Below are 23,532 nucleotides of genomic sequence, written 5' to 3' on the forward strand. Positions count from 1 at the left end.
GATAAACCTCAGTCCAGACCCAACAAGATAATTTTATACTTTGGCATGAGATTTCTTTCAAAGAGGATATTGAAACCGGTACTTTCAGTAATTATCCTAATATCAATTATCATAACCGTCGCTCTTTACATTTTAACCTCGAATGAGAACTACTTGCAAGCAGTCAAGGACAGTGCCAAGTCGCAGTATGCTTCTCTCCGGGAAACCTACAAAAGCATTGCAGGAGGCACTGAAAGCACCGCAGAACTTCCTGATCATGACGCTGAAGTGTTAGATGGCATATTCGACAGGCTACGTGAGCCTCTTTATGATAAGGACAGTTTTGACCCGAATGAAGTTCTTGCTGAGAATAAACAGTTGTACGATGAGTTTTTAGCTGAGGAAATTTCTGAGCCAAAAGTGGACAATTTGGTACGCAGCGGGGATCCATTATCGGGCAAGGCAAAAGGAACAATTTTGAGTTTGGTGAGGAATGTTGATTTAGATGGTATAATATCTTCTATTCAACAACTAGAAGAAGAATACAATAAGAATTTTGGATACCCCTATACCTTCCTCAACGATGAGGAATTTACGGACGAATTCAAAGATAAAATAAAGAGTATTCTCCCTAATGACCGCTTAATAGAATTTGGCACCATTGATCCAAATGACTGGAATATGCCTGATAACATTGATAGGGAGAGATACGACAGAGAAATGGACAAATTGGGTGAAGAAAAAATTCAGTACGCTGAAGTGCAATCTTATCACAACATGTGTCGTTTCTATTCCAAAGAATTTTACCATCACCCCCTATTATCTAAATATAGATATGTGTGGAGATTGGAACCAAAGGTTAATTTCTATTGCAAAATCAAATACGATGTCTTTCAATTTATGAGCATGAATGACAAGATTTATGGGTTTGTTCTGAACCTTTATGATAGTCCCCAAACTATCAGAACGCTATGGACGTCGACTATGGATTTTGTTGAGGAGCATCCAAACTACTTGAATGCCAATGGAGCTTTCGGATGGCTAAAAGATAACTCTCAAAATCCAGATAATTATGATTATACTCAAGGGTACTCGACTTGCCATTTCTGGACCAATTTTGAAATAGTCGATTTAGAATTTTTGAGGTCAGAACCTTATGAACAGTATATGCAATATCTTGAAGAGAAGGGTGGATTTTACTATGAAAGGTGGGGTGATGCCCCTGTAAGAAGTTTGGCACTTGCTTTATTTGCCGATAAATCGCGCATCCATTGGTTCAGGGATATAGGCTATTACCATACTCCATATACAAATTGTCCAACTTGTCCAGAAGATTCAGATAGGTGTAATGGAAACTGCATACCAGGTAAATTTACTCCTTGGAGTAATCTAGACGATCAAAATTGTCAGGCATCATGGATCAGGCACTCTATGAATGACGAAGAGTTGGGAATGTATTGAAGAAATTTACTTTTAAAAATCCTGTATCTATTTGCGAGAATGCCATCCTACCGAGAGATTTATGATTCAATCCGGGACACACATAGATAGATATATAGTATGGAATTAAGAAAAGTTTATAATGCCGCAAATTAAGATAAATACAGGCAGACATTCATTGGGAAATGAAGTAATTATTTCAATACAGTACACTAAACAGAAATGCAAAAAGTTTCGAACATCTCTTGTCTATTGTTATTCGACATTCTTCCCGGGCCTTAACGGCTTCTTAACTAATATTACCCTAAACGGACAAATGGCGAAGGGCCCCATTCATTTACGAACAGGAAAAAAAGAAAGTGACAATACAGCCATCATTTAATATGCCATATTAATCAGTATTTGTTTTCGCTAACATACTAATCCCACATGGAAACACGTTGACTGTTTTGAAAATTGTTCCATTTTTACTTTTCGTCTGTGAGATATTACTTCGCAAAAGGCACGTTAAGATTAAAATCGTTACAGGACATTTTTGTAAAGCACTGTGTGAAAGGGAATTTTCAAGAAAGCCATATTAATGCTGAAAAACTTCAAACTCTCAAAAAGAGATAGTAATGGGTCGAAGGGCAGAATTACATCGTCAGACATTTCCACACCTTCTCATGATAATGGGGGGGTTATAAAGCATATTAAAACAGTACCAGTGAGGTACCTTTCCTCATCTTCAACTCCAGTGAAGAGCCAGCGGGACTCTTCACCAAAGAACAGACATAATTCTAAAGATATTACTTCTCCAGAGAAAGTTATAAAAGCCAAATACACTTATCAGGCACAAACTTCGAAGGAGCTATCCTTCATGGAAGGTGAATTTTTTTACGTATCTGGAGATGAGAAGGATTGGTACAAAGCTTCGAATCCTTCTACTGGAAAACAAGGTGTTGTCCCTAAAACCTATTTTGAAGTGTTTGATAGAACTAAACCTTCCTCTGTAAATGGATCCAATAGTTCGACTCGGAAAGTTACGAATGATTCATTAAACATGGGTTCGTTGTACGCCATTGTTTTATATGATTTTAAGGCAGAAAAAGCTGATGAATTGACTACTTACGTGGGAGAAAATTTGTTTATTTGCGCACATCATAACTGTGAATGGTTCATTGCTAAGCCAATTGGTCGACTTGGGGGGCCCGGCCTCGTTCCCGTTGGATTTGTTAGCATCATAGATATTGCCACGGGGTACGCAACAGGTAATGACGTAATAGAAGACATTAAGTCAGTTAACCTACCAACTGTTCAAGAATGGAAAAGCAATATTGCAAGGTACAAAGCTAGTAATATTAGCCTTGGCTCTGTGGAACAACAACAGCAGCAATCCATTACAAAAACTCAGAACAAGAGCGAAAAGCTGGTCGAGGGTGAACTATTAGTGAAAGCGTCTGTTGAATCCTTTGGACTAGAGGATGAGAAGTACTGGTTTCTAGTTTGCTGTGAATTATCTAACGGTAAGACGAGGCAACTGAAAAGATATTATCAGGATTTCTACGATCTTCAGGTTCAACTTTTAGATGCGTTCCCAGCAGAGGCCGGTAAGTTAAGAGATGCAGGTGGACAATGGTCCAAACGTATAATGCCCTATATCCCTGGACCCGTCCCATACGTTACGAATAGTATAACCAAAAAAAGAAAGGAGGACTTAAATATATATGTGGCAGACCTAGTAAATCTTCCCGATTATATATCTCGCTCAGAAATGGTTCATTCCTTATTCGTTGTTTTGGACAACGGTTTCGACAGAGAATTTGAAAGAGATGAAAATCAAAACAATATCAAAACACTGCAAGAAAACGATACAGCAACCTTTGCGACAGCATCTCAAGCTTCCAATTTTGCTTCAATTAACCAAGACAACACTTTAACTGGCGAAGACTTGAAGTTAAATAAGAAACTCTCAGATTTATCTTTATCTGGCTCCAAGCAGACATCAGCCCAATCAAACTCTGGGCTGAAAACGACCAAAATTAAATTCTATTACAAAGACGATATTTTCGCCTTAATGCTGAAGAGTGACACAACCTATAAAGAACTTCGCAGTAAAATCGCTCCAAGGATTGATACAGATAATTTTAAATTACAAACCAAATTATCTGATGGTAGTGGGGAGGAGATTAAAACTGACTCACAAGTCAGTAACATTATCCAAGCGAGACTGAAAATTTCTGTCCATGATATCCCAATCTAGTGTTGGAAGAAAGAAGAGGCATGTTTCTTCTTTAATCGGCGGATGCACATAGGATAAACGTTATCATCAGCTTCATGATGATTTGCGAGAGTAATAAACTCCTCTTGAACAGTAATAATATTAAATTGTTATTCAATTCTTTAAAAACAGCGTGATTTGTAATAAAAATAAATAAGGACACATATGTATATAGAAAGTTGCTTAAACTTCTCAGACACTTGGAAATATTCTTTATTGATATTTTTGTGCAAAATGTTAAGTTCTCTAACTAAGCTTAAATTCCTACAAATTTATTCAGTGGCAGAAAATATACTACTAGCTAAACCGATACATAAAAAAGCCAAACTATTCCGCTCAACAGAAACGTAAGAATTATGAATAATTAAAACTACATGCCTGTAGAATTCAGAAGAAAGGAAAGGAGAAAAGAAGAAAAGTATTAGGATATATATCCTTAAGTATGCTTTTATATTTGCAAGAATATCAAAGATTAATGTGTTTACGGTTCAGCTTAATGAATGGCGTATATTTTGTCCTAGCACTGTTCCTGATGCTAACTGAGATTATGTACCACAGCATAGAGATTTTATGCTTTCTTTCTATATTTTATTTTGCGACAGGAAAAGATTCAAATGATAATCACTTCTAATCATGCAGAAACGAACCGATTCTACCGTAAACCTCGAACATATACCATTTTCAAAACTTTTCATGCTTATTACACGAGTTTTGTACGTATAATATATTAGGAGTACTGCATTTTTATAAGGCTTATTGTACAGAATGATCTTAATTTCCTTTTTCTTCGTAGTTTGCCGACGCATGAATTGCGCCCGCTGTCCTTTTTCATCCATCCATATAAACCATAAATGGCCAAAGATAGATGTGAGTCCCTAATTTAATATATGTTGACAAACACAAGGTATAACGAAAGAGACAGACACCTAATAAGAGAATCGACATTCCTATTGTTTTACTGCACATAGTTTATATAAAGGATTAGAAGCATTACAGCGAAGATTTCATCGCTGACAAAAAGAAAGTTAAGACTAAACGACAATGGATGCTGTGATACTAAATCTTCTAGGGGACATCCCTTTGATCACGAGATTATGGACAATAGGTTGTCTTGTACTATCAGGTCTCACAAGTCTCCGGATCATAGATTCAGCAAAGGTGGTGTACAAGTACGATTTAGTATTCAAAAAAGGACAATACGGCAGACTGATTTATTCGATATTCGATTACGGCGGATTTAATTGGATATCTATGATAAATATCTTTGTCAGTGCCAATCACTTGTCAACTTTGGAAAACTCATTCAATTTAAGAAGAAAATTCTGTTGGGTGATATTTTTACTTTTGGTAATACTGGTCAAGATGACCAGTATTGAACAACCCGCATCATCGCTCGGGGTGTTACTGCATGAGAATCTCGTGTACTATGAACTTAAAAAGAATGGAAACCAAATGAACATACGCCTTTTCGGAGGCATTGATATTTCACCATCTATATTCCCCATTTACATGAATGCAGTAATGTATTTTGTATATCAGCGGGGCTGGTTAGAAATTGCCATGAATTTCATGCCAGGTCACATAATTTACTACATGGATGATATAATAGGGATGATTTATGGCATAGATTTATGCAAATCTCCGTACGACTGGTTCCGTGACATCGAAACACCTTAAGAAACGCAGTTTGTATTTACTTACGACTAATAAAAAAAGTGACACTCGACAAATACACATGCTTTAGCATAATTAAGTATATAGAATACGCAAAGGATAAATGAATTGTTGATTAGAATGAATGAAAGATGTGGAAGCAATGCAGCTAAAACCGCACCCCACAAGCTTAGAAAAAGTGAAGAACCCGTCTTAAATGTATAAATGCAGAATAAATATGTGGCCGACAAAGCTTCGGCAATTTTCTCCCTAATAATAACGTATATTGTTGAAAGAAACCCTAAAACCTAGTGTATGATCGTTGAGAACAAAATCCTTCTTTGTAGCAGTGTGTGTCTTTAGAGGCCATTCGAGCCGGTAAAAGGAAAGGCGTTGTTAGTCCCAGAGTGATGTAAGCAACATAGAACAACGTCGTAAGCTTTTTATTAGGAGCACTAGCCTTGTATGATTTGGAAACTTGTGAAAATGCTTTGATGGCTAGCATTGTTGGTTCTAGAAATTGTCTGATATATTCTATGTATTATTGAAAATTTTCAGTTTTCGTATTGCCACAGGGAAAAGTAAAATACGAAAGAGAAGAATGAAATGAAAAAGGAAGAAGCACAAACTTGGTGTCCGTTTAGTGATGGCCTCTTATATACCTTGCTTATGTAAATCTGGACACTAGGAAAAGTTTTCTGTTGCTATGGTAATTAAGGATAATTCCAGCAATAAAGACTTTCTCGAGCTATTGTCTTCCTTGCAGTGGCGAAGAAATTCCCGGAGAGTTGCAAAAAAACTGCCTTCCTTAGTAAAAGGGCGGGCTCTCTATTGTGATAGGCCGATACGGCACAAAAACTTAAAATTGCCTTTTCTATTACCTTTTTTATTATCATTTTCATCACAGAAAACAATGCGACGCACTGGTGTTCACTTTCTTTAGCTTCCCCTTTTTCCGTGCTTTTGTTTATGCTTCGTACAAAGATGAGGGGAAGGTACCATATGGGTTCACCTCACTGATTACGAGTAAGAGGAAAAGAGCGAGATAGGTAACTGTGAAGCTTATAATGTTGTCAGAGAGGAGCAGAATAGAAACAAAGAAACATACCTTACGAGAAGTTGAGGGGCAAGAGTAAATAAATTTTAAAGTGGTGTGAATATTAAGATCACAAATAAACTATTACCACGGGATACCTGCTAGAACAACATAGCCACTTACCGCAGTTCCATAAGAGCTTCTTGTATACTTTTTCAAGACAGGCCGAGGCCTCCCCAACCCTTGAGTACTTCTTATTATTCACTGATAATACATTGTGTAAGCTTCGCGTTTTTTTCGGCCTCGAGAAAAATTTTTCTTGAACTAATTTACCAAAAAAGGAAATTTCCTTATAGGGAAAATAAATGCAAATGATTTAATCGTTTTCCTTCTTTTTTTCATGACAGTGAGAAACAAGCAAAGGGCCAGAGCGAGAAGTAATACAGTAGCAAGCTGCATACATTATCTCTATTAACAAGTTACGTCTGGGAAGACCAATATAATCACTATTTAGATAATCAAATTAGTTTGAATCTTGCAGGAAGAACTCAACATAGATAGACAAGACTATGAGTGCGGCACTTCCATCAATTCAACTTCCTGTCGACTATAACAATCTATTCAATGAAATCGGTGATTTCTTGGTGACTTTCAAGCAGGACAGCTTGTCTGCTGAAGCACAACGAAACGAGAACGAGAATGAAAATGTGGATGCTGAAAACATCGAACAAGATCTATTGGAAAAGGGCCCTAAGTACATGGCGATGCTGCAAAAAGTGGCTAATAGGGAACTGAATTCTGTGATTATTGATTTGGATGATATTTTACAGTATCAGAACGAAAAGTTTCTCCAGGGCACACAGGCAGATGATCTTGTGTCTGCCATTCAGCAAAACGCTAATCACTTCACTGAGTTATTTTGCCGTGCCATTGATAACAACATGCCGCTACCAACAAAGGAAATTGATTACAAGGACGACGTTCTTGATGTTATTCTAAACCAAAGGAGGTTAAGGAATGAGAGAATGCTCTCGGACAGAACCAATGAGATTCGAAGCGAAAACCTTATGGACACTACAGCGGATCCACCCTCTTCCATGAATGATGCGCTGAGAGAAGTTGTAGAGGATGAAACTGAACTATTCCCTCCTAATTTAACCAGACGCTATTTCCTTTATTTTAAACCTTTATCACAAAATTATGCTCGTCGTTACAGGAAGAAAGCAATCAGCTCCAAACCACTATCTGTTAGGCAGATTAAAGGTGACTTCTTAGGCCAATTGATTACCGTCAGAGGTATTATCACCAGGGTTTCTGATGTCAAACCCGCTGTGGAAGTTATTGCATATACTTGCGACCAATGTGGGTACGAAGTGTTCCAAGAGGTCAATTCTCGTACTTTCACTCCATTGTCTGAATGTACTTCCGAAGAATGTTCCCAAAATCAAACAAAGGGCCAATTGTTCATGAGTACGAGAGCTTCCAAATTTAGCGCCTTTCAAGAGTGTAAGATTCAAGAGTTATCACAACAAGTGCCTGTGGGCCACATTCCTAGGTCACTAAATATCCACGTTAACGGGACGTTGGTAAGATCTTTATCGCCTGGTGATATTGTCGATGTCACTGGTATTTTCTTGCCAGCACCCTACACCGGTTTCAAAGCTTTAAAAGCTGGCTTGCTGACAGAAACTTATTTAGAGGCACAGTATGTTCGTCAACACAAGAAGAAATTTGCCTCTTTCAGCCTGACTTCTGATGTAGAAGAGAGGGTTATGGAATTAATCGCTTCTGGTGACGTATACAACAGGCTAGCAAAATCTATTGCACCGGAAATTTACGGTAACTTAGACGTTAAGAAGGCATTGCTGTTACTACTTGTCGGCGGTGTTGATAAAAGGGTAGGTGACGGTATGAAAATCAGAGGTGATATTAATGTTTGTTTAATGGGTGATCCCGGTGTTGCTAAATCCCAACTACTGAAGGCCATCTGTAAAATATCACCACGTGGAGTGTATACCACCGGTAAAGGTTCATCTGGGGTTGGTCTGACCGCCGCGGTCATGAAGGATCCTGTCACAGATGAAATGATTCTAGAGGGTGGTGCCTTAGTGCTTGCTGATAACGGTATTTGTTGTATCGATGAATTTGATAAAATGGATGAAAGTGACAGGACTGCAATCCATGAAGTTATGGAACAACAAACCATTTCGATATCCAAAGCCGGTATCAATACAACTTTGAACGCCAGAACATCAATCTTAGCGGCAGCAAATCCCTTATATGGTAGATACAACCCTAGATTATCACCTTTGGATAATATCAACCTGCCAGCCGCTTTACTATCCAGATTTGATATTCTCTTCTTAATGTTAGATATACCAAGTAGAGATGACGACGAAAAATTAGCTGAGCACGTTACATATGTGCATATGCATAATAAACAACCGGATTTGGACTTCACTCCAGTAGAACCCTCTAAAATGAGAGAGTACATTGCCTATTCTAAGACAAAGAGACCTGTGATGAGTGAAGTTGTAAACGATTATGTGGTGCAAGCTTACATCAGATTAAGACAAGACTCTAAGAGAGAAATGGATTCTAAATTTTCCTTCGGTCAAGCCACTCCGAGAACTTTACTAGGTATCATAAGATTATCTCAAGCGCTAGCGAAGTTAAGGTTGGCTGACACGGTGGATATAGATGATGTAGAAGAAGCCCTAAGATTGGTCAGAGTCTCTAAAGAATCATTGTATCAAGAAACCAACAAATCTAAAGAAGATGAAAGCCCCACAACAAAAATCTTCACAATTATTAAGAAAATGCTACAAGAAACTGGCAAAAACACGCTATCATATGAAAATATTGTGAAAACTATAAGACTGAGAGGGTTCACAATGCTACAATTAAGCAACTGTATCCAAGAATATTCTTATTTGAATGTCTGGCATTTAATCAACGAAGGTAATACTTTGAAATTCGTGGATGACGGCACCATGGACACAGATCACGAAGATTCACGAATGGGCACGCCTAAACTCTCACCACAAACGGCCACTTCCCCCAACACAAGCGCGCAAGATTCTGATATCGATCTACAGGACGCTTGAAAGTTCTGAAAAAAAAAAAAAAAAAAAAGAGCGACAGGGATCTTCATTCTACCCCTCTTTCTTTCTTTTTTCTTTCTATATGCCTTCACGTTCCAATTTACCTTTTCTAACTTTCTTCTAAAGCTTAGTTTTCAAAATATGTATTCTGTATTATTATTATTCTACTAATATTATTCATCGCCTTTGCCAGTCACAGACCCCACACATTTCGGACTTAACATTATGACTGCACATGTCCGTGCACCGCGGCCCAACTCGTGTTTTTTTTTTTGCGGAGAAAGGAAATTATCTTCAAGCGGAATAGGGCCAGCTAATGTTGCTCAGATGTGCCTGTGGAAAGCCGTGCTACAGGGTGCCGTCAGCCCCTGAGAATATCTAAGAGCACACCGTGCGGAGTTCTTCCAGAAAATGAAAGGATTGTTCTCAGAATGGTCCGTGGCGCTTGATAATAATCCGAATATGGGATACCTGCCGGCACCCATTCTGTTATCGCGCCAAGAGGACTTTCAGGGGACTCGCAGGCAGCAAAAATTTTTTTTCATCCATTAACATGTGAAGGCAACCTTCATCGATCTCCATCCCTACTGTCAAATATATATAAATATATCTATATATATTTATATATATAACTAGTCTCAAACCCAAGCTGTAATAAGTACGTTATAAACTTGTTTATTCAGCACCGTAGTGCTCTTTATTTGGTTTGCATACAGGGCTACCAGGTTAAAATTGAAGATTTTTTCATTCTAGGAGATCCGGGCGATAGTATTTTTAGCTAAAGAATATTTGCGGGGAGGAACTATATAGATACTCGAAGCAAGAGGGGGAAAGAAGAAAAAAAAACGCTAAACAAAGTCGAGTATATTGATGTCAAGTGCTGCTTCAAGACTTCAAAACGTCAATATTGTGTCCAACAATTATTCTCGTTACGGCACCTCCGTTTACGATAAGTTGTACCATAATAGCGGCAGTAGTGGCAATAATGCCGGAAAAGGCCCTACTACAGTTGGTAAACTATCATCTACCTCACAAAAATCTAGGACTAAACAGCGCCATGGCTCAAATTGCTCCAGATCAATGAGTCAATCGCCCATATCGACGTTCAAATCTCCGCTCAGTAATCAAAATCAAACTAGCGCTCCAGATGATTCGGCCTCTATAGGGCAAAGACGCAGTGACGACGTTACTTCTTTAGACAACGAAACAATTGTAACAATGAACTCAAGGAAATCAAGGATTAAGAAGAAGTATAAATCCTTAATCTCCACTTCTTCAAAAAAATTTATGAACAAATTGTACGATCATGGTGCTTCATCCGATTCATTTTCCATATTTTCCTTGAAGACTTCCCATTCTGGTAAACATGAAAATTCTAGACTCGAAAAGCTGAGAAAAAGAAAATACCATGCTTGGGGCAAATTTGCCGATATCAACGATTTGCCGGTTGAAATAATTGCCAAAATACTTTCCGAATTCGAGTTAGGCCGTGACCAAAAGACGCTAGTCAGATGTCTATACGTCTCAAAAAAATTCTATAAAGCGACAAAGATCGTCCTTTATAGGCTACCTTATTTCACTTCCACTTACAGAGTGGCGCAGTTTGTCACTTCACTAAGATTACATCCGGATAACGGGGCATACGTGAAAGTATTGGACCTATCACGTCTGAAGCCGGGAATTATAGGTCAAGATTCGAAGGATTCTCAAGGTTTAGACGATGATAGCCACTCAAGGCGTCACAGACGCCGTCGTCGTAGATCTACTAACACAACCTTGAATCTCCCTCCGGCCACCCCAACATCTACCATTTCTAATGAGGATGATGTTAATAGCGGATCAATTAGAGACGACGCTCCAAATAGCGGAGAGATTGAAGACTTAGCATTGGCTGGTTGGAGAGATTGGAGATATAGAAATGAGCCGCTCTATAGTTCTCCTCTGTTGAACAGTTTTAAATTGAAAAAAGTCGTCTCTCGTTCTTCTTCTATCACTTCTACATCTTCTGGAAATTCTACCGGTGTTCACTCCACAAGGAGGCAACGTTCTAATAGTTCCGTCGCTTCCATAACAACCAGCATCATGTCATCCATCTATAACACTTCTCATGTCTCATTATCTTCAACAACCTCGAATACCAGTAATGGTAATATATCTTCTGGTAGTAATCTGACAAGAGTCTCTACCGCTGGATCATTGAAAAAAACTCCTGCGAAGTCCACAAGGTCATCTCCTCAGAAACAAAAGCCAATTTCTGACATTACGTCGTCTTCCTGGTTCAGAATGAAGCTGAGTTCAAGAAACAGAAAGGCAAGAACAGCTAATGCGATCGGCATGAAGAACTCGAGGGATAAACCCGAAGATGACTTTAAGGATACGAAGCACGACTCGGGGCATCCATCCAATTATCGTCCTTCAACATTAAAATTTAGTATTGAACAGCCATTCAGTACTCACCATCCGTATGCCAACAAATTTCTTTTAAAGTACGCTCCTTACAAAGATTTGCCCTTGGGTTATATTTTACATATGTTGAACATGTGTCCTAACCTTGTCGAATTAAACCTTTCCAATTTGGTTATTTGTACCGATTTTAAATTAATCAACCAAAGAACCGAAAGAAGAAGAATGACATCCTCACTATTGCCCGCTGTCCAGGAGTCAAGTATCTCTGCAGGACCTGAACAAGATTTAGAAGTTGTTTATATGACTGATTCCGGCAAAGGCTATGAGTATTATGAGGGGTTAAGCAAGAAACACTCACGTTCTTCAAGTTTAGGTACCAATCCGTCAAATTGGATTGGTGGTCAGGCAAATTGGGTAGATTATCCACCCCCAATCGATGCACAAACTAAAACAAGAGAGGAACACAGACGTAACAATACTTTGAGCCAGAACAAGAACGTCATATTAAAGAAATTGAACCCTTTTGCAATTTTTGAAATAATCTGCGATAGAAATGAAGAAAAAGGTGGCTACAGCTTTTTAAGTAAGGTGAAAATGAATGACATTGTCTGGTGCAGACAATACATGGTAAAGTACTTCGTGATGAGGACGTTTCGCCAGCATCTGGATTATAAGTCTATGGATAATAACTCTTACGAACGGCACATATTCAGTTTCCGAGACTCTGGCTTGGACAGAAATTTTTCCTGGGCTTGTAGTGCCAAGTTGCATGAATTTGTTGCGTTGATGGTAATGGATCAGCTCTCAAAATCAGACGATTTAGGATTAGAAGAGCTTTTCAATATCAAATCCGAGAAGCTATATATAAAAAGCTATTGTTCTCGAGACCCTGATATTCTCGAAATATCAAACTTATTTGATATCAGATATGGAGTCGGATCTGAAGCTGATGCTACTTCCGATTCCAATCCCGAAGCAGAATCTCTACAATTCAGGCTAACCATATTGAAAACAGGAAAGCCAACTTCATTTTGGCTCAGAAAAGTTTCCAAAAATTATGTTTCTTTGGTCGTTAAATTATGTGTGAATGATGACGTTGATATGGACAAAATCAAAGTAGGAAAACCAACCTTGAGAATAGACAGTATTACACACGACTTGCTAAGTAGGTTAAAGGAGTTGAGAAGAGTTGATCTAAGAAGGAATGTTGGCGAAAATAACTACTGTGATGAAAGTATCCTGTAACAGCTGCTCTTTTCCAACAGCTTACGTTATGCTCTTTTATTTGGCCATATACTTTTTATTTTTATTTTTTTCCTTTTTTTGCATAGCCTTCTTACATTCCATGGCTTTATTTATTTATATTTATTTTTCGTTCCCTATTTCTTTTTGCATACATAGACACTACATTTGATTTTGCTTGTAAGCTGTACAATATAAAGTATATTATGAAAAACTTGAACAATTTGGTCTTAATTCCTTTTTTCTTTTTGTTTTAATCAATTCATATGGCGGAGCACATGCAAATCCAGCTAGACGATGTAGAAATAGGAAATTTCTACAATTCTGCTTCATCAATTACTTCTCGTTGAAAATCTTCGCACACTAATTCCGGGCGATCGAAGCATAAATTATGGGAACAATCAGGTAGAATAATCACTTTACGGAGACATTCTTTATTTATTGTTTCTTTGTAAAATTCCAAATTTTTAATGGGGGCTATAGGGTCTCTTTCTGCGCCAAATATTATAATTTTCTGTTTCATATCCGTTTGCGTCAATAGACCATTGAATTTAACCCAATCGACGGTTACCCATCCGAGTAAATAACCAATGATGGTTCTACTTTTATTGCTTATGTTATTTTTAAATTGCCAAAGCTTCCTGTATTTCAGCTTGACATCATCACTTTCTTGGTAAAAATACTGCTTGATGCCGGAACTTTGCAAACCTTTTACTTGATCAAATCTGTTTCTATAAATGTCAAATAACCATGGCATTTTGAAAATACCATAAAGGGCCCACTGGAAAATGTGCCTATCCTTAGAAAGCTGCTCGATATGAGCTTTTGGGGGAGTCAACAAAACTAGCGTTTTTACCACCTTTGTATCAGCCATGTACTGTTCATAAAGATGACATGCCAGAAAACAACCCATAGAATGGCCTACAAGCACTACCTTTCGGCCATCAAATGGATTTGCATCATCATTTTTCGGCACCGCAGTAGACCTTTTCCTTAATACATCACATACAAGAACGAAAATAAGTTCCACTACTTCCAACATGGGATAGTCGCTCCATTCCGAACTATGACCAAAGCCGGGCAAATCTAATGTCAAAAATGCCTTTCGATCAGAGTCCACCAGCTTGAGCAAAGGTTCAAATTGTTCTAAGTTGCCAGCCAGCCCAGGCACGAAGACGAAAAGACTATCACTCCGTATACCTTCATCACTCAAGTTGTGGCACGTTCTTATTCTTGACTCTCGATCCGATAGTTGAACATTAAAGAACTCCTCATGTTCAGCAATAAACTTTAGCCTAAAGTCCAAATCTATCTCTGGTTTGCGAATATAAGTCACCAAATCAGCTGAATTTTCCGCATCTTGAACAATTTCTCCTAGCGCCCTTCCAGAAAGAGGTTCACAGGACCAACTTTCTGTTGATTCTGCACTTTCTTGCATATTCATTACTAAGAGACAAAATCTTGCGTTTCAAACCTTATTTAAACGTTGATTTGCAATCCAAATGCTGCTTTGCATCTTGTCAGTTCATGATTAATAGACCCTTAAACACTGCCGGGTTAAAAGAATGACGCGTCCTCTTGAAACTTTTCGAAGAAAATAATGTAACTGATGGTCAAATTTTGCATAAAGCAGGTCAGCTCTCGTCTGCCGGCATCAACACCATTGATATCCAGCGCACCATTATGCCTGTGCACCACAAGAAGAAGCTAATGCCCAAATCGGCATTGCTGATTAGAAAATACCAGAAGGGGATCAGAGCATCTTTCATCGGGCTCATTGTAGTGTTGTCCGTATTATTTTTCATGAGTGGCTCAAAGTCCTCAGAAGTAACACTAGCTCAAAGTCCCAGTGTCAGTCATGTAGCCCGTAAGGATTACTTGATGCCGTTTACTGACAAGTCACAGGGCGTAATCCATCCTGTGGACGATGGCAAGAAAGAAAAGGCTGTTATGGTCACATTGGCCAGAAATTCTGATTTATGGAACTTAGTAAAATCCATTAGACACGTTGAAGACAGATTTAATAATAGATACCATTACGATTGGGTGTTTTTGAATGACGAACCCTTTAGCGATGAATTTAAACGTGTTACCAGTGCATTGGTTTCAGGAAAGACAAAGTATGGCACAATCCCGAAGGACCACTGGTCCATTCCATCTTGGATCAATACTAAGAAATTTGATGAGAAAAGACTTGAAATGGGCAAATTGGATATTCCGTATGGTGCTTCTGTGCCTTACCGTCACATGTGCCGTTTCCAGTCAGGGTTTATATGGAGACACCAATTACTGGAAGAGTACGAATGGTTTTGGAGAGTGGATACCGATATCACTCTATTCTGTGATATTCAGTATGACATATTCAAGTTTTTAAAAGTAAATAACAAAAAGTACGGATTCATTCTTTCCGTAAGTGAGTATGAACGTACAATTCCAACCTTGTGGGAAACGACAAAGAAGTTTGTGAAAAAAAATCCTAAATTCTTAAACAAGAATAACCTCATGAAGTTTATTTCTAATGACGATGGTGAGACATACAATATGTGTCATTTCTGGACGAACTTCGAAATCGGATCTTTAGACTTCTTCAGATCCGATGCATACAAAGAATACTTTGATTACTTAGACAAGTCTGGTGGATTCTTCTACGAAAGATGGGGTGATGCGCCAGTGCACTCCATCGCTGCTTCTTTGTTTTTGGACAAGTCAGAAATCCATTTCTTTGATGGTCTTGGATTTCACCATCCAGATTTCACATCTTGTCCCATTGAACAGGATATTAGACTACAAAACAAGTGTACCTGCGAGCCTGGCAAGGACGTCACCTGGTCTCCCAGCTACTTCTGCACTAGAAAGTACTTTTCGGCGGGAAACTACAAGCTCCCACCTGGAATTTGAGAAGTAAACTATTAGTACCGCCTGCGCCATCCAAATTAGGTGCTGAACGTCAACATGTATCTATATACACACATAACTCAATGTAATAGCCACCTTTTTCTATTCTAGTGCCTTTTTAAGTTCAAAAATGGGTGCGGTGCGGCCGGAGATGACGAGAGGAAAGCAAAATTGCATCTAAATCAGCCTACAAAAACACAAATTTGACATTATAAAGAAACAAGCATCTTCCTGATTTTTTTCCCTCTACTGAAGAGTAAAAACTCTACGAAATAGAGAACAACAACAGTATTTGTATTCTTAGTCACCATGACGTTTGAGAATTACTTTTCTTTCCAAATATTCTTCATTTTCCTAAGGGAATCCTTAGAAATTGTTGTCATTGTTTCGATTTTATTGACGATTGTCAAACAAGGCCTGTCTGTTGATGACGACAGCCCAGTTGAAGGAAACTCTTCTTCTGCGGCTCTTCCAAGCCCAAACACGAACGCAAACGCAGATTCGACCACGGCCTTCTTACAAGCAGGGCGTTTAGACGGTAATGCTATTGGAACGTCCGCTGCGGCTGATAGTAATAAATCGAGACCACTTAATGTGGAGGAAGAAGAAGAAATCTTCGAGTACTCTAATGAGCTTAGAGATCAGGACCGCGAACCCGATGAACATACGGCTGACAACGTTAAACTATATCAGAAATTAAAGATACAAATTCTTGCGGGCGGCGCATTTGGTTTGCTGTTGTGTATGCTAATCGGAGGTGCGTTTGTCAGTATCTTTTATCATATCGGTACCGACTTATGGACACTGAGTGAACATTATTATGAAGGTGTATTAAGTCTTGTCGCATCCGTTATTATTTCTGTGATGGGATTGTTTTTCTTGAGAATGGGGAAGTTGAGAGAGAAGTTCAGAGTGAAATTAGCCTCTATCATTTATTCAAAGGACAATAACTTGTTGGGAAACAACGCTAGAAAAGGCGTAAAATTCAGTGAAAAGTACTCCTTCTTCATATTACCATTTATAACAACTTTGAGAGAAGGGTTAGAAGCTGTTGTATTTATTGGAGGTATCGGTATTGACCAGCCACTATCATCAATTCCTCTGTCTATGGTTCTCGCTACTGCAATTAGTACGGTATTCGGTATTTTTTTCTTCAGGTACTCAAGTTCTTTATCACTCAAGATATGTCTTGTAGTCGCCACCTGCTTCCTTTACTTGATTGCGGCTGGTTTGTTTTCTAAAGGTATATGGCAACTCGAATTGCAAGACTATGTCAACAAATGTAACGGCCAAGACATGAGTGAGGTGGGAAACGGACCTGGTTCGTACGATATATCTCGTTCTGTTTGGCATGTTAATTGTTGTAATGGTGAAAAAGATGGAGGTTGGATGATTTTCACCGCCATTTTTGGCTGGACAAATAGTGCTACTGTCGGCTCTGTAATCAGCTACAACGTCTACTGGCTAGTTTTAATATGTGCCCTGAAACTGCTAATGATAGAAGAAAAATACGGATACATCCCATATATACCTATCAGCTGGCAAAAGAAACGTATTATGAAAAGATTGAGCATAGCTAAGGCCTCGCTAGATCTCAAACATCATACTTCTGAGCTCAACTCTAGTACATCAGAACCAGACAGTCAAAGACGGTCGAAAGATAGTTCGGTGCCCTTAATAATTGATAGCAGTGGTTCAGCAAACTAAAAACATAACGAACGCATTTACATAATAATTTCAGGCTTCTTTTCATACAAATTTTTTGAGTAAATACTATGTACATAAATATATATTCGTCATTAGAAATAGCTAGAAAGAAAGGCATGCTATAAAGACAAAATAGCTGTTTGTTTGATTTTAGATATTAACAGAAAGTTATTCATGCGACCGTTTCTATAACGGCCACTATGTCACCAGAATCCACCATATCACCATTACCATGGCAAATCTTTATAATCTTACCCGATTTAGGAGCAGAGATAATCATTTCCGCCTTCATGGCTTCGATAATTAGTAGCCCTTGACCTGCTTCAATAACATCCCCAACAGATGCTATAGACTTCCAAAAACGTCCAGAATACTCAGAATATACAATTTCTGCACCTTCTGGGAAGTCTTCTTCTTCATCAGGTTTGACAGCAGTACTTTCTTTCAGTTCAGAGTTTGCGTTTTGAATTAACTTGGCAAATTCCTCAGCCCTTTCGCCAAGCTGGCCTTCTTGGAATGTTGTGATAGAATCTTTGTTTGCATTGACCCACCTCATGTATTCTTGATGATCAAAAACACTCTTTTCAATGTTGACGTTGTAAACACCATTATCACAATCTTCAGTCATTTTATCCAAATCTTCTTCAGACACTGGGTAGAATTCAACTTGATCGAATGGATTCATCAACCACGGAACCTCAGACGAAGCGGCCAGACATAACTTATCCCAAATTGGGATGGTTCTACCTACTAATTGGTACCCACCAGGACTGTTAGCAGCATATATACACATATACATACCACCAATACCGACTGCGCCTCTTTCCGTGTATGTTCTACTTGGGTTGTATTTGCTCCCCAAGAATCTGTGACGAGGATCTAATGGAACAGCGCAAGGCGATCCTAGGAAAACATCGCCTAAGCCTAAAACCATGAATCTGGCAGAATACAACATATCATAAACCTCTTTTCTTGAGATACCGTTTACATTGGCAATGAAATCAACGTTATTTGGTAACCATGGAGCAGACGAACGGATTGTTTCCTGGTACCTTTGAACGCATGCTAAAGTCTTGGAGTCTTCAAAAGCCATCGGTAATCTGATTATATTAGAAGTTATCTTCCAGTTTTCGTCAAATTGGATTTCAGTTTCATATGCCACCAATACTTCAAGCAAATCATTTTGGGTGACTTTGTAACCATCAAATTCTATCAAAACTGATCTAACACCTTGAGACATTTCAACAACACCAATAGTCTCATTTCTCTTAACAAGAGAGATCAGGCATTCTATCCTGTAGGCAATATTAAAGTTCATTTCATTATCACCATATTCCACCAAAACATAACGATCACCTGCCTGTCTGTATACAACTTTTGGTGAAAGCTCACTTACTTTTTCTATTTGTGCGAGGATAGGCGTTTCGAAGGTGGGTAAAATTGACACAGAGTCCAATCGTCTTAACTTAGTACCATCCAATGACCTAATTGCAACATCCTGGGATTCCTTTAAGAATCTCGAGCTTTCGTAAGAGAGTGGTACAAACTGAATAGAATCGCCGGGTTTAACCTGTCCAACCTTCCACAGTTCTGCTTCTGGGACAACTGCTTGGCACACAAAGCCACCTAAAGAAGGACCATCACAAGTAATAATAACCGGCTCATCACCCGTGAAATTGATCGCACCCAACGAATAAACGTAATCGTGAGTGTTTGAAGGATGCATACCACCTTCGCCACCGCTACTTCTTGCCCATTTAGGTTTAGGTCCAATCAAACGGACGCCAAACCTATTAGAATTGTAATGAACCTTCCACTTCTCGCTGAAAAATTCTTCGATGGATTCAGGTTTAAAGAAATCTGGGGACCCGTGTGGACCACATGTCACACCAATTTCCCACTCCTTAGTTTCGGAAATTTGGGGAATTAATGATTCGGAAATATTATGTGGAAGACACTCAATTGATTTATTTTCTTCATTGCTTGGCAAAAATAGTACATCTCCAAGTTTCAGCACCCTTCCATTGTACCCCCCGACATTTCCTAGAGTGAAAGTGGAATAAGAACCCAAGTATTTGGGCACGTCAATACCGCCCCTGATACCTAAGTACGCCCTACAACCACTTGTCAACTTGCCAATGGATAAAGTAGATCCTCTCTTAACATCAACTGGTTCGTGTTGAGGAATTTCTTGGCCATCTAATGTACATAGAGCGGTACCACCAGTAATAGCAATGACAGTTTCACAGTGAAACACGATGGATGGACCAGTCAAGGTTACTTCAATAGCAGGCGTCCTATAATCATTACCAACAATCCTGTTAGCCAATCTAAACGAATATGCATCCATTGGACCAGAGGGAGGAACGCCAATTCTCCAGTACCCAACTCTGCCGGGGTAATCCTGAATACTAGTGTGCGCACCAGGCAAAGTAATTTCGATGGCGGTTGGGTTATACTGGTAAGAATTCAAAATGTTCGTGGAAACCCTTGCTTCAGCAAAAAAATCACTGGTAATGATGGATTTCAGGTAGTCAATGTTAGTAATACATCCGTACACTTTCGTCTCTTCTAACGCTTGGTTTAATTTAGAAATTGCGTCATTACGATCTTTTCCATGAACGATGATTTTGGCCAATGTTGGGTCATATTCGGGAGATATATTAGTACCTTTCTTAACCCAAGTATCCACTCTTGCCCAATCAGGAAATTCCACATCGACAAGTAAACCTGGAGAAGGCCTGAAATTTTTTAATGGATTTTCAGCATATAAACGAGCCTCCATTGAAACGCCATTAACTTCAACCTTTGTAGAGTCAAAATCAGGTGCATCATTAGCGGCAATTCTAACCATCCACTCGACTAAGTCTAATCCTGTAACCATTTCTGTGATTGGATGCTCAACTTGTAATCTTGTATTAACTTCTAAAAAGTAAAATTCATCCTTTTTTTCATCGTAAATGAATTCAACTGTACCAGCACACTTGTAATTCAATAAAGATCCCAGGCTTTCAGCTGCCTTTCTCAAAGCCAGTCTTGTTTTTTCCGGTAGATTTGGAGCAGGAGTTTCTTCAATGACTTTTTGGTTACGGCGCTGTAAAGAACAATCACGTTCGCCCAAAGCGATTGCCTTCCCAAAACCATCGCCCATAAGTTGAACTTCAACATGTCTGGCATTTTCGATAAATCGTTCCAAAAATACGCCAGCGTCGCCGAAAAATGTTTCACCTTGATGTTTCACGGTTTCAAAAATATGCTCGATATCTTCTTCAGAATCGACTTTCTGCAAACCAATACCACCACCACCAGCAGTTGACTTCACCATTACTGGGTATTCCAATTCCGCTGCGACTTTTTTAGCCTCTTCGACTGAAGTGATAAGCAAAGAGCCTGGCACTAAAGGAACGCCAGCTTTCTGCGCAATCTGTCTAGCAGAATGTTTTAACCCTAAACCCCTAATAATATCTCCAGAAGGACCTACAAAGGTAATACCAGCACTGGTGCATGCGTCAGAAAAATCAGCATTTTCCGATAAGAAACCATATCCAGGAATAATAGCTTGTGCATTAGTTTGCTTAGCGGCGTTTATAATCTTATCCATGTCTAGATATGTTTGTGCTGCGGTTGTGCCATGAAGGGGCACAGCAATATCTGCATCAGTAACATGTTGAGAATATTTATCGGGGTCAGAATAAACTGCAACCGATTTAATACCCAATTTTTTCAATGTCTTGATAATACGAACTGCAATTTCACCTCTATTGGCAATTAACACGGTATCAAATAACTTCTTCTTTTGGGACTCTTTTTCCTTCAACGCTTCAAAATATGCTCTAAATCCACCATACTTTGTAATGTCAACTGTACCTTCAGCTTTGTAACCGGACTCCTCACAAATAAAAGATTTGATCCATTCACCAGATTCCAACTCCACCGAACCTATTCCTAGTGGCTCAGGGACCATAGATATAAAAGTACCGAACTGCTCTTTTGGAACACTGTAAACTTCCAATTCTATTTGAGACCCATTACCATCAACTCTTCTCAACCCGGGTTTCAAAACGGGTCCATTTTTAGGCAAAGCAAAAAGTTGGTAAGTTTTTGACGTCTTTGTTGTACATAAATATGTTGCATTGACCTTTTCCAATTGCCAATGTAAAGGGAGATCCTTAAGGTGAGCACCTACAACGGCCAATTTTATGGAAGTGGATGGGTCGTAGTTTGGACCGACCAATTGATCGTTTGCTGGTTTTACTGAGGAAGTAGTAAAAGTGCCGTAGGTTCTGGAATAGTTGGGGAATATCTTTTGGAAATAGCGGTTAGCCAACTCTAACAGCGCGTAATCTGTGAATTTCTTACCGATTAAAGTAATACCATTTGGTAAGCCATCGTCTCGGAACCCTGCAGGAACAGCAAGGGCAGCCAAGTCTGCCAAATTGACAAAATTAGTCCATGTGCCCTGCCTTGAGTTGACTAAGACTGGCTCATCCGCGACTTGTTGCATAGTAGGATTCAAGGGACACGTGGGCACACACAAGACATCGACGGATTTGAGAAGTCGTCTCACTTTTTGCAAGATGCCTTGTCTTTTGTATTCAAAACTAAAGCAGTCTACCGCACTGTATTTCTTAGCCCCTTCTATGATCGAAATAACGGTAGGGTCTAAAGATTCCTTTGGTGGTTTACTGTCTAAGAATGATTGAATGGCTTGATAACGCTCCGCCACCCAAGTACCTTCGTATAAGCAACGAGCCAACTCTAAAAGAGGTTCGAAATCAATTTCTATGACGTTAGCACCCGTTTTGGATAGGTGCTCGACAGCATTAGAAAACAACACAGGATTCTCGGTTTCCCCATACCACGGGATGTTTTTAGGAATAGCAATCGTTACATTGCTTGGAAATTTTTTCAAAGGGTTGGGAACATACGGTCTAGAATATTCATCATTTTCAGGGTCTGGCTGGCACATAATGCTGAAGCAGCGCTCAGCATCACTTAGGTTCAATGCAAAGATGGAAACGCAGTCTAAAGATTTACAAGCAGGAACTACACCTTGGCAGGAAAAGACACCCTTTGTCGGCTTTAGACCGATCAGGTTGTTCAAAGCGGCTGGGACTCTGCCAGAACCAGCTGTATCGGTACCCAATGCAATTGGCACAATACCTCTAGCAACCACTGATGCTGACCCAGCAGAGGAACCACCAGATACATGCTCACTGCTAAAAGCGCAGGGTGTCTTCCCGTATGGAGACCGTGTGCCAACTAATCCTGTGGCAAATTGGTCCAGGTTCGTCTTACCCAGGATTAACGCACCTGCATTTCTTAGTAATTCTACTACTTTAGAGTCTCTGGAGGGCTCATATGCAAAAGATGGGCATGCAGCAGTCGTTGGTAGACCTCTAACGTCGATGTTGTCTTTAACTGCAATGGGAACACCGTAGAGAGGTAAAGTTTCTTTATTCTTTCTGCTCTTTAAAATTCTGAATTGGTGCAATAAATTTTCCTTTGAGGCCAGCGATATCCATGCATTATCGATTGGCGAAACATTTTGAGAGTCTAATAGTGATTCAAGAAGTCTTAATGAAGCCTGAGGGCTCGATGACTTGTGGAAGTCAATCCAGTCTTGGACCGACCAACCTAACGAAATTTCAGCGGCAGTTTCAGAGCTAACTGTCATTTTTTTTATTAAAACAGGACTTTATTGTAACTATATCAAAGATATTATTTTATCTTTTATATTAATGTAAATTAAAATGTGGAGTATATCAGCTTCTCACCTAATATATTAGTATAAGCTAATGACAACTTGA

At 39.1% G+C, this 23,532-nt stretch overlaps 10 protein-coding genes across 10 annotated transcripts; 7 read left to right on the forward strand and 3 right to left on the reverse strand.

Annotated features, from left to right (window-relative positions):
• Positions 1-45: 45 nt before the first annotated feature.
• On the forward strand, positions 46-1,440 carry KTR4 (putative mannosyltransferase; the record flags this gene model as incomplete). Its single annotated transcript, XM_033908900.1, has 1 exon — positions 46-1,440. The coding sequence occupies one exon, from the start codon at positions 46-48 to the stop codon at positions 1,438-1,440; it is 1,395 nt and encodes a 464-aa protein (XP_033764791.1).
• A 559-nt stretch (positions 1,441-1,999) lies between these two features.
• BEM1 (phosphatidylinositol-3-phosphate-binding protein BEM1) lies at positions 2,000-3,661 on the forward strand (the record flags this gene model as incomplete). Its single annotated transcript, XM_033908901.1, has 1 exon — positions 2,000-3,661. One exon carries the CDS (start codon positions 2,000-2,002, stop codon positions 3,659-3,661), a length of 1,662 nt encoding a protein of 553 aa, XP_033764792.1.
• A 1,059-nt stretch (positions 3,662-4,720) lies between these two features.
• On the forward strand, positions 4,721-5,356 carry DER1 (derlin; the record flags this gene model as incomplete). The annotated part of the gene is made up of 1 exon (XM_033908902.1): positions 4,721-5,356. One exon carries the CDS (start codon positions 4,721-4,723, stop codon positions 5,354-5,356), a length of 636 nt encoding a protein of 211 aa, XP_033764793.1.
• Positions 5,357-5,633: 277 nt separating this feature from the next.
• Positions 5,634-5,837, reverse strand: MIN7 (Min7p; the record flags this gene model as incomplete). Its single annotated transcript, XM_033908903.1, has 1 exon — positions 5,634-5,837. One exon carries the CDS (start codon positions 5,835-5,837, stop codon positions 5,634-5,636), a length of 204 nt encoding a protein of 67 aa, XP_033764794.1.
• Positions 5,838-6,937: 1,100 nt separating this feature from the next.
• On the forward strand, positions 6,938-9,475 carry MCM7 (DNA replication licensing factor MCM7; the record flags this gene model as incomplete). Its single annotated transcript, XM_033908904.1, has 1 exon — positions 6,938-9,475. The coding sequence occupies one exon, from the start codon at positions 6,938-6,940 to the stop codon at positions 9,473-9,475; it is 2,538 nt and encodes an 845-aa protein (XP_033764795.1).
• An 867-nt stretch (positions 9,476-10,342) lies between these two features.
• On the forward strand, positions 10,343-13,123 carry COS111 (Cos111p; the record flags this gene model as incomplete). The annotated part of the gene is made up of 1 exon (XM_033908905.1): positions 10,343-13,123. One exon carries the CDS (start codon positions 10,343-10,345, stop codon positions 13,121-13,123), a length of 2,781 nt encoding a protein of 926 aa, XP_033764796.1.
• Positions 13,124-13,436: 313 nt separating this feature from the next.
• On the reverse strand, positions 13,437-14,564 carry LDH1 (triacylglycerol lipase; the record flags this gene model as incomplete). The annotated part of the gene is made up of 1 exon (XM_033908906.1): positions 13,437-14,564. One exon carries the CDS (start codon positions 14,562-14,564, stop codon positions 13,437-13,439), a length of 1,128 nt encoding a protein of 375 aa, XP_033764797.1.
• A 239-nt stretch (positions 14,565-14,803) lies between these two features.
• On the forward strand, positions 14,804-16,018 carry KTR3 (mannosyltransferase KTR3; the record flags this gene model as incomplete). The annotated part of the gene is made up of 1 exon (XM_033908907.1): positions 14,804-16,018. The coding sequence occupies one exon, from the start codon at positions 14,804-14,806 to the stop codon at positions 16,016-16,018; it is 1,215 nt and encodes a 404-aa protein (XP_033764798.1).
• Positions 16,019-16,324: 306 nt separating this feature from the next.
• On the forward strand, positions 16,325-17,722 carry FTH1 (Fth1p; the record flags this gene model as incomplete). Its single annotated transcript, XM_033908908.1, has 1 exon — positions 16,325-17,722. One exon carries the CDS (start codon positions 16,325-16,327, stop codon positions 17,720-17,722), a length of 1,398 nt encoding a protein of 465 aa, XP_033764799.1.
• A 172-nt stretch (positions 17,723-17,894) lies between these two features.
• On the reverse strand, positions 17,895-23,399 carry DUR12 (bifunctional urea carboxylase/allophanate hydrolase; the record flags this gene model as incomplete). Its single annotated transcript, XM_033908909.1, has 1 exon — positions 17,895-23,399. One exon carries the CDS (start codon positions 23,397-23,399, stop codon positions 17,895-17,897), a length of 5,505 nt encoding a protein of 1,834 aa, XP_033764800.1.
• Positions 23,400-23,532: the final 133 nt, after the last annotated feature.

Source organism: Saccharomyces paradoxus, chromosome II, assembly GCF_002079055.1.
Source record: "Saccharomyces paradoxus chromosome II, complete sequence".
NCBI lineage: Eukaryota > Fungi > Ascomycota > Saccharomycetes > Saccharomycetales > Saccharomycetaceae > Saccharomyces > Saccharomyces paradoxus.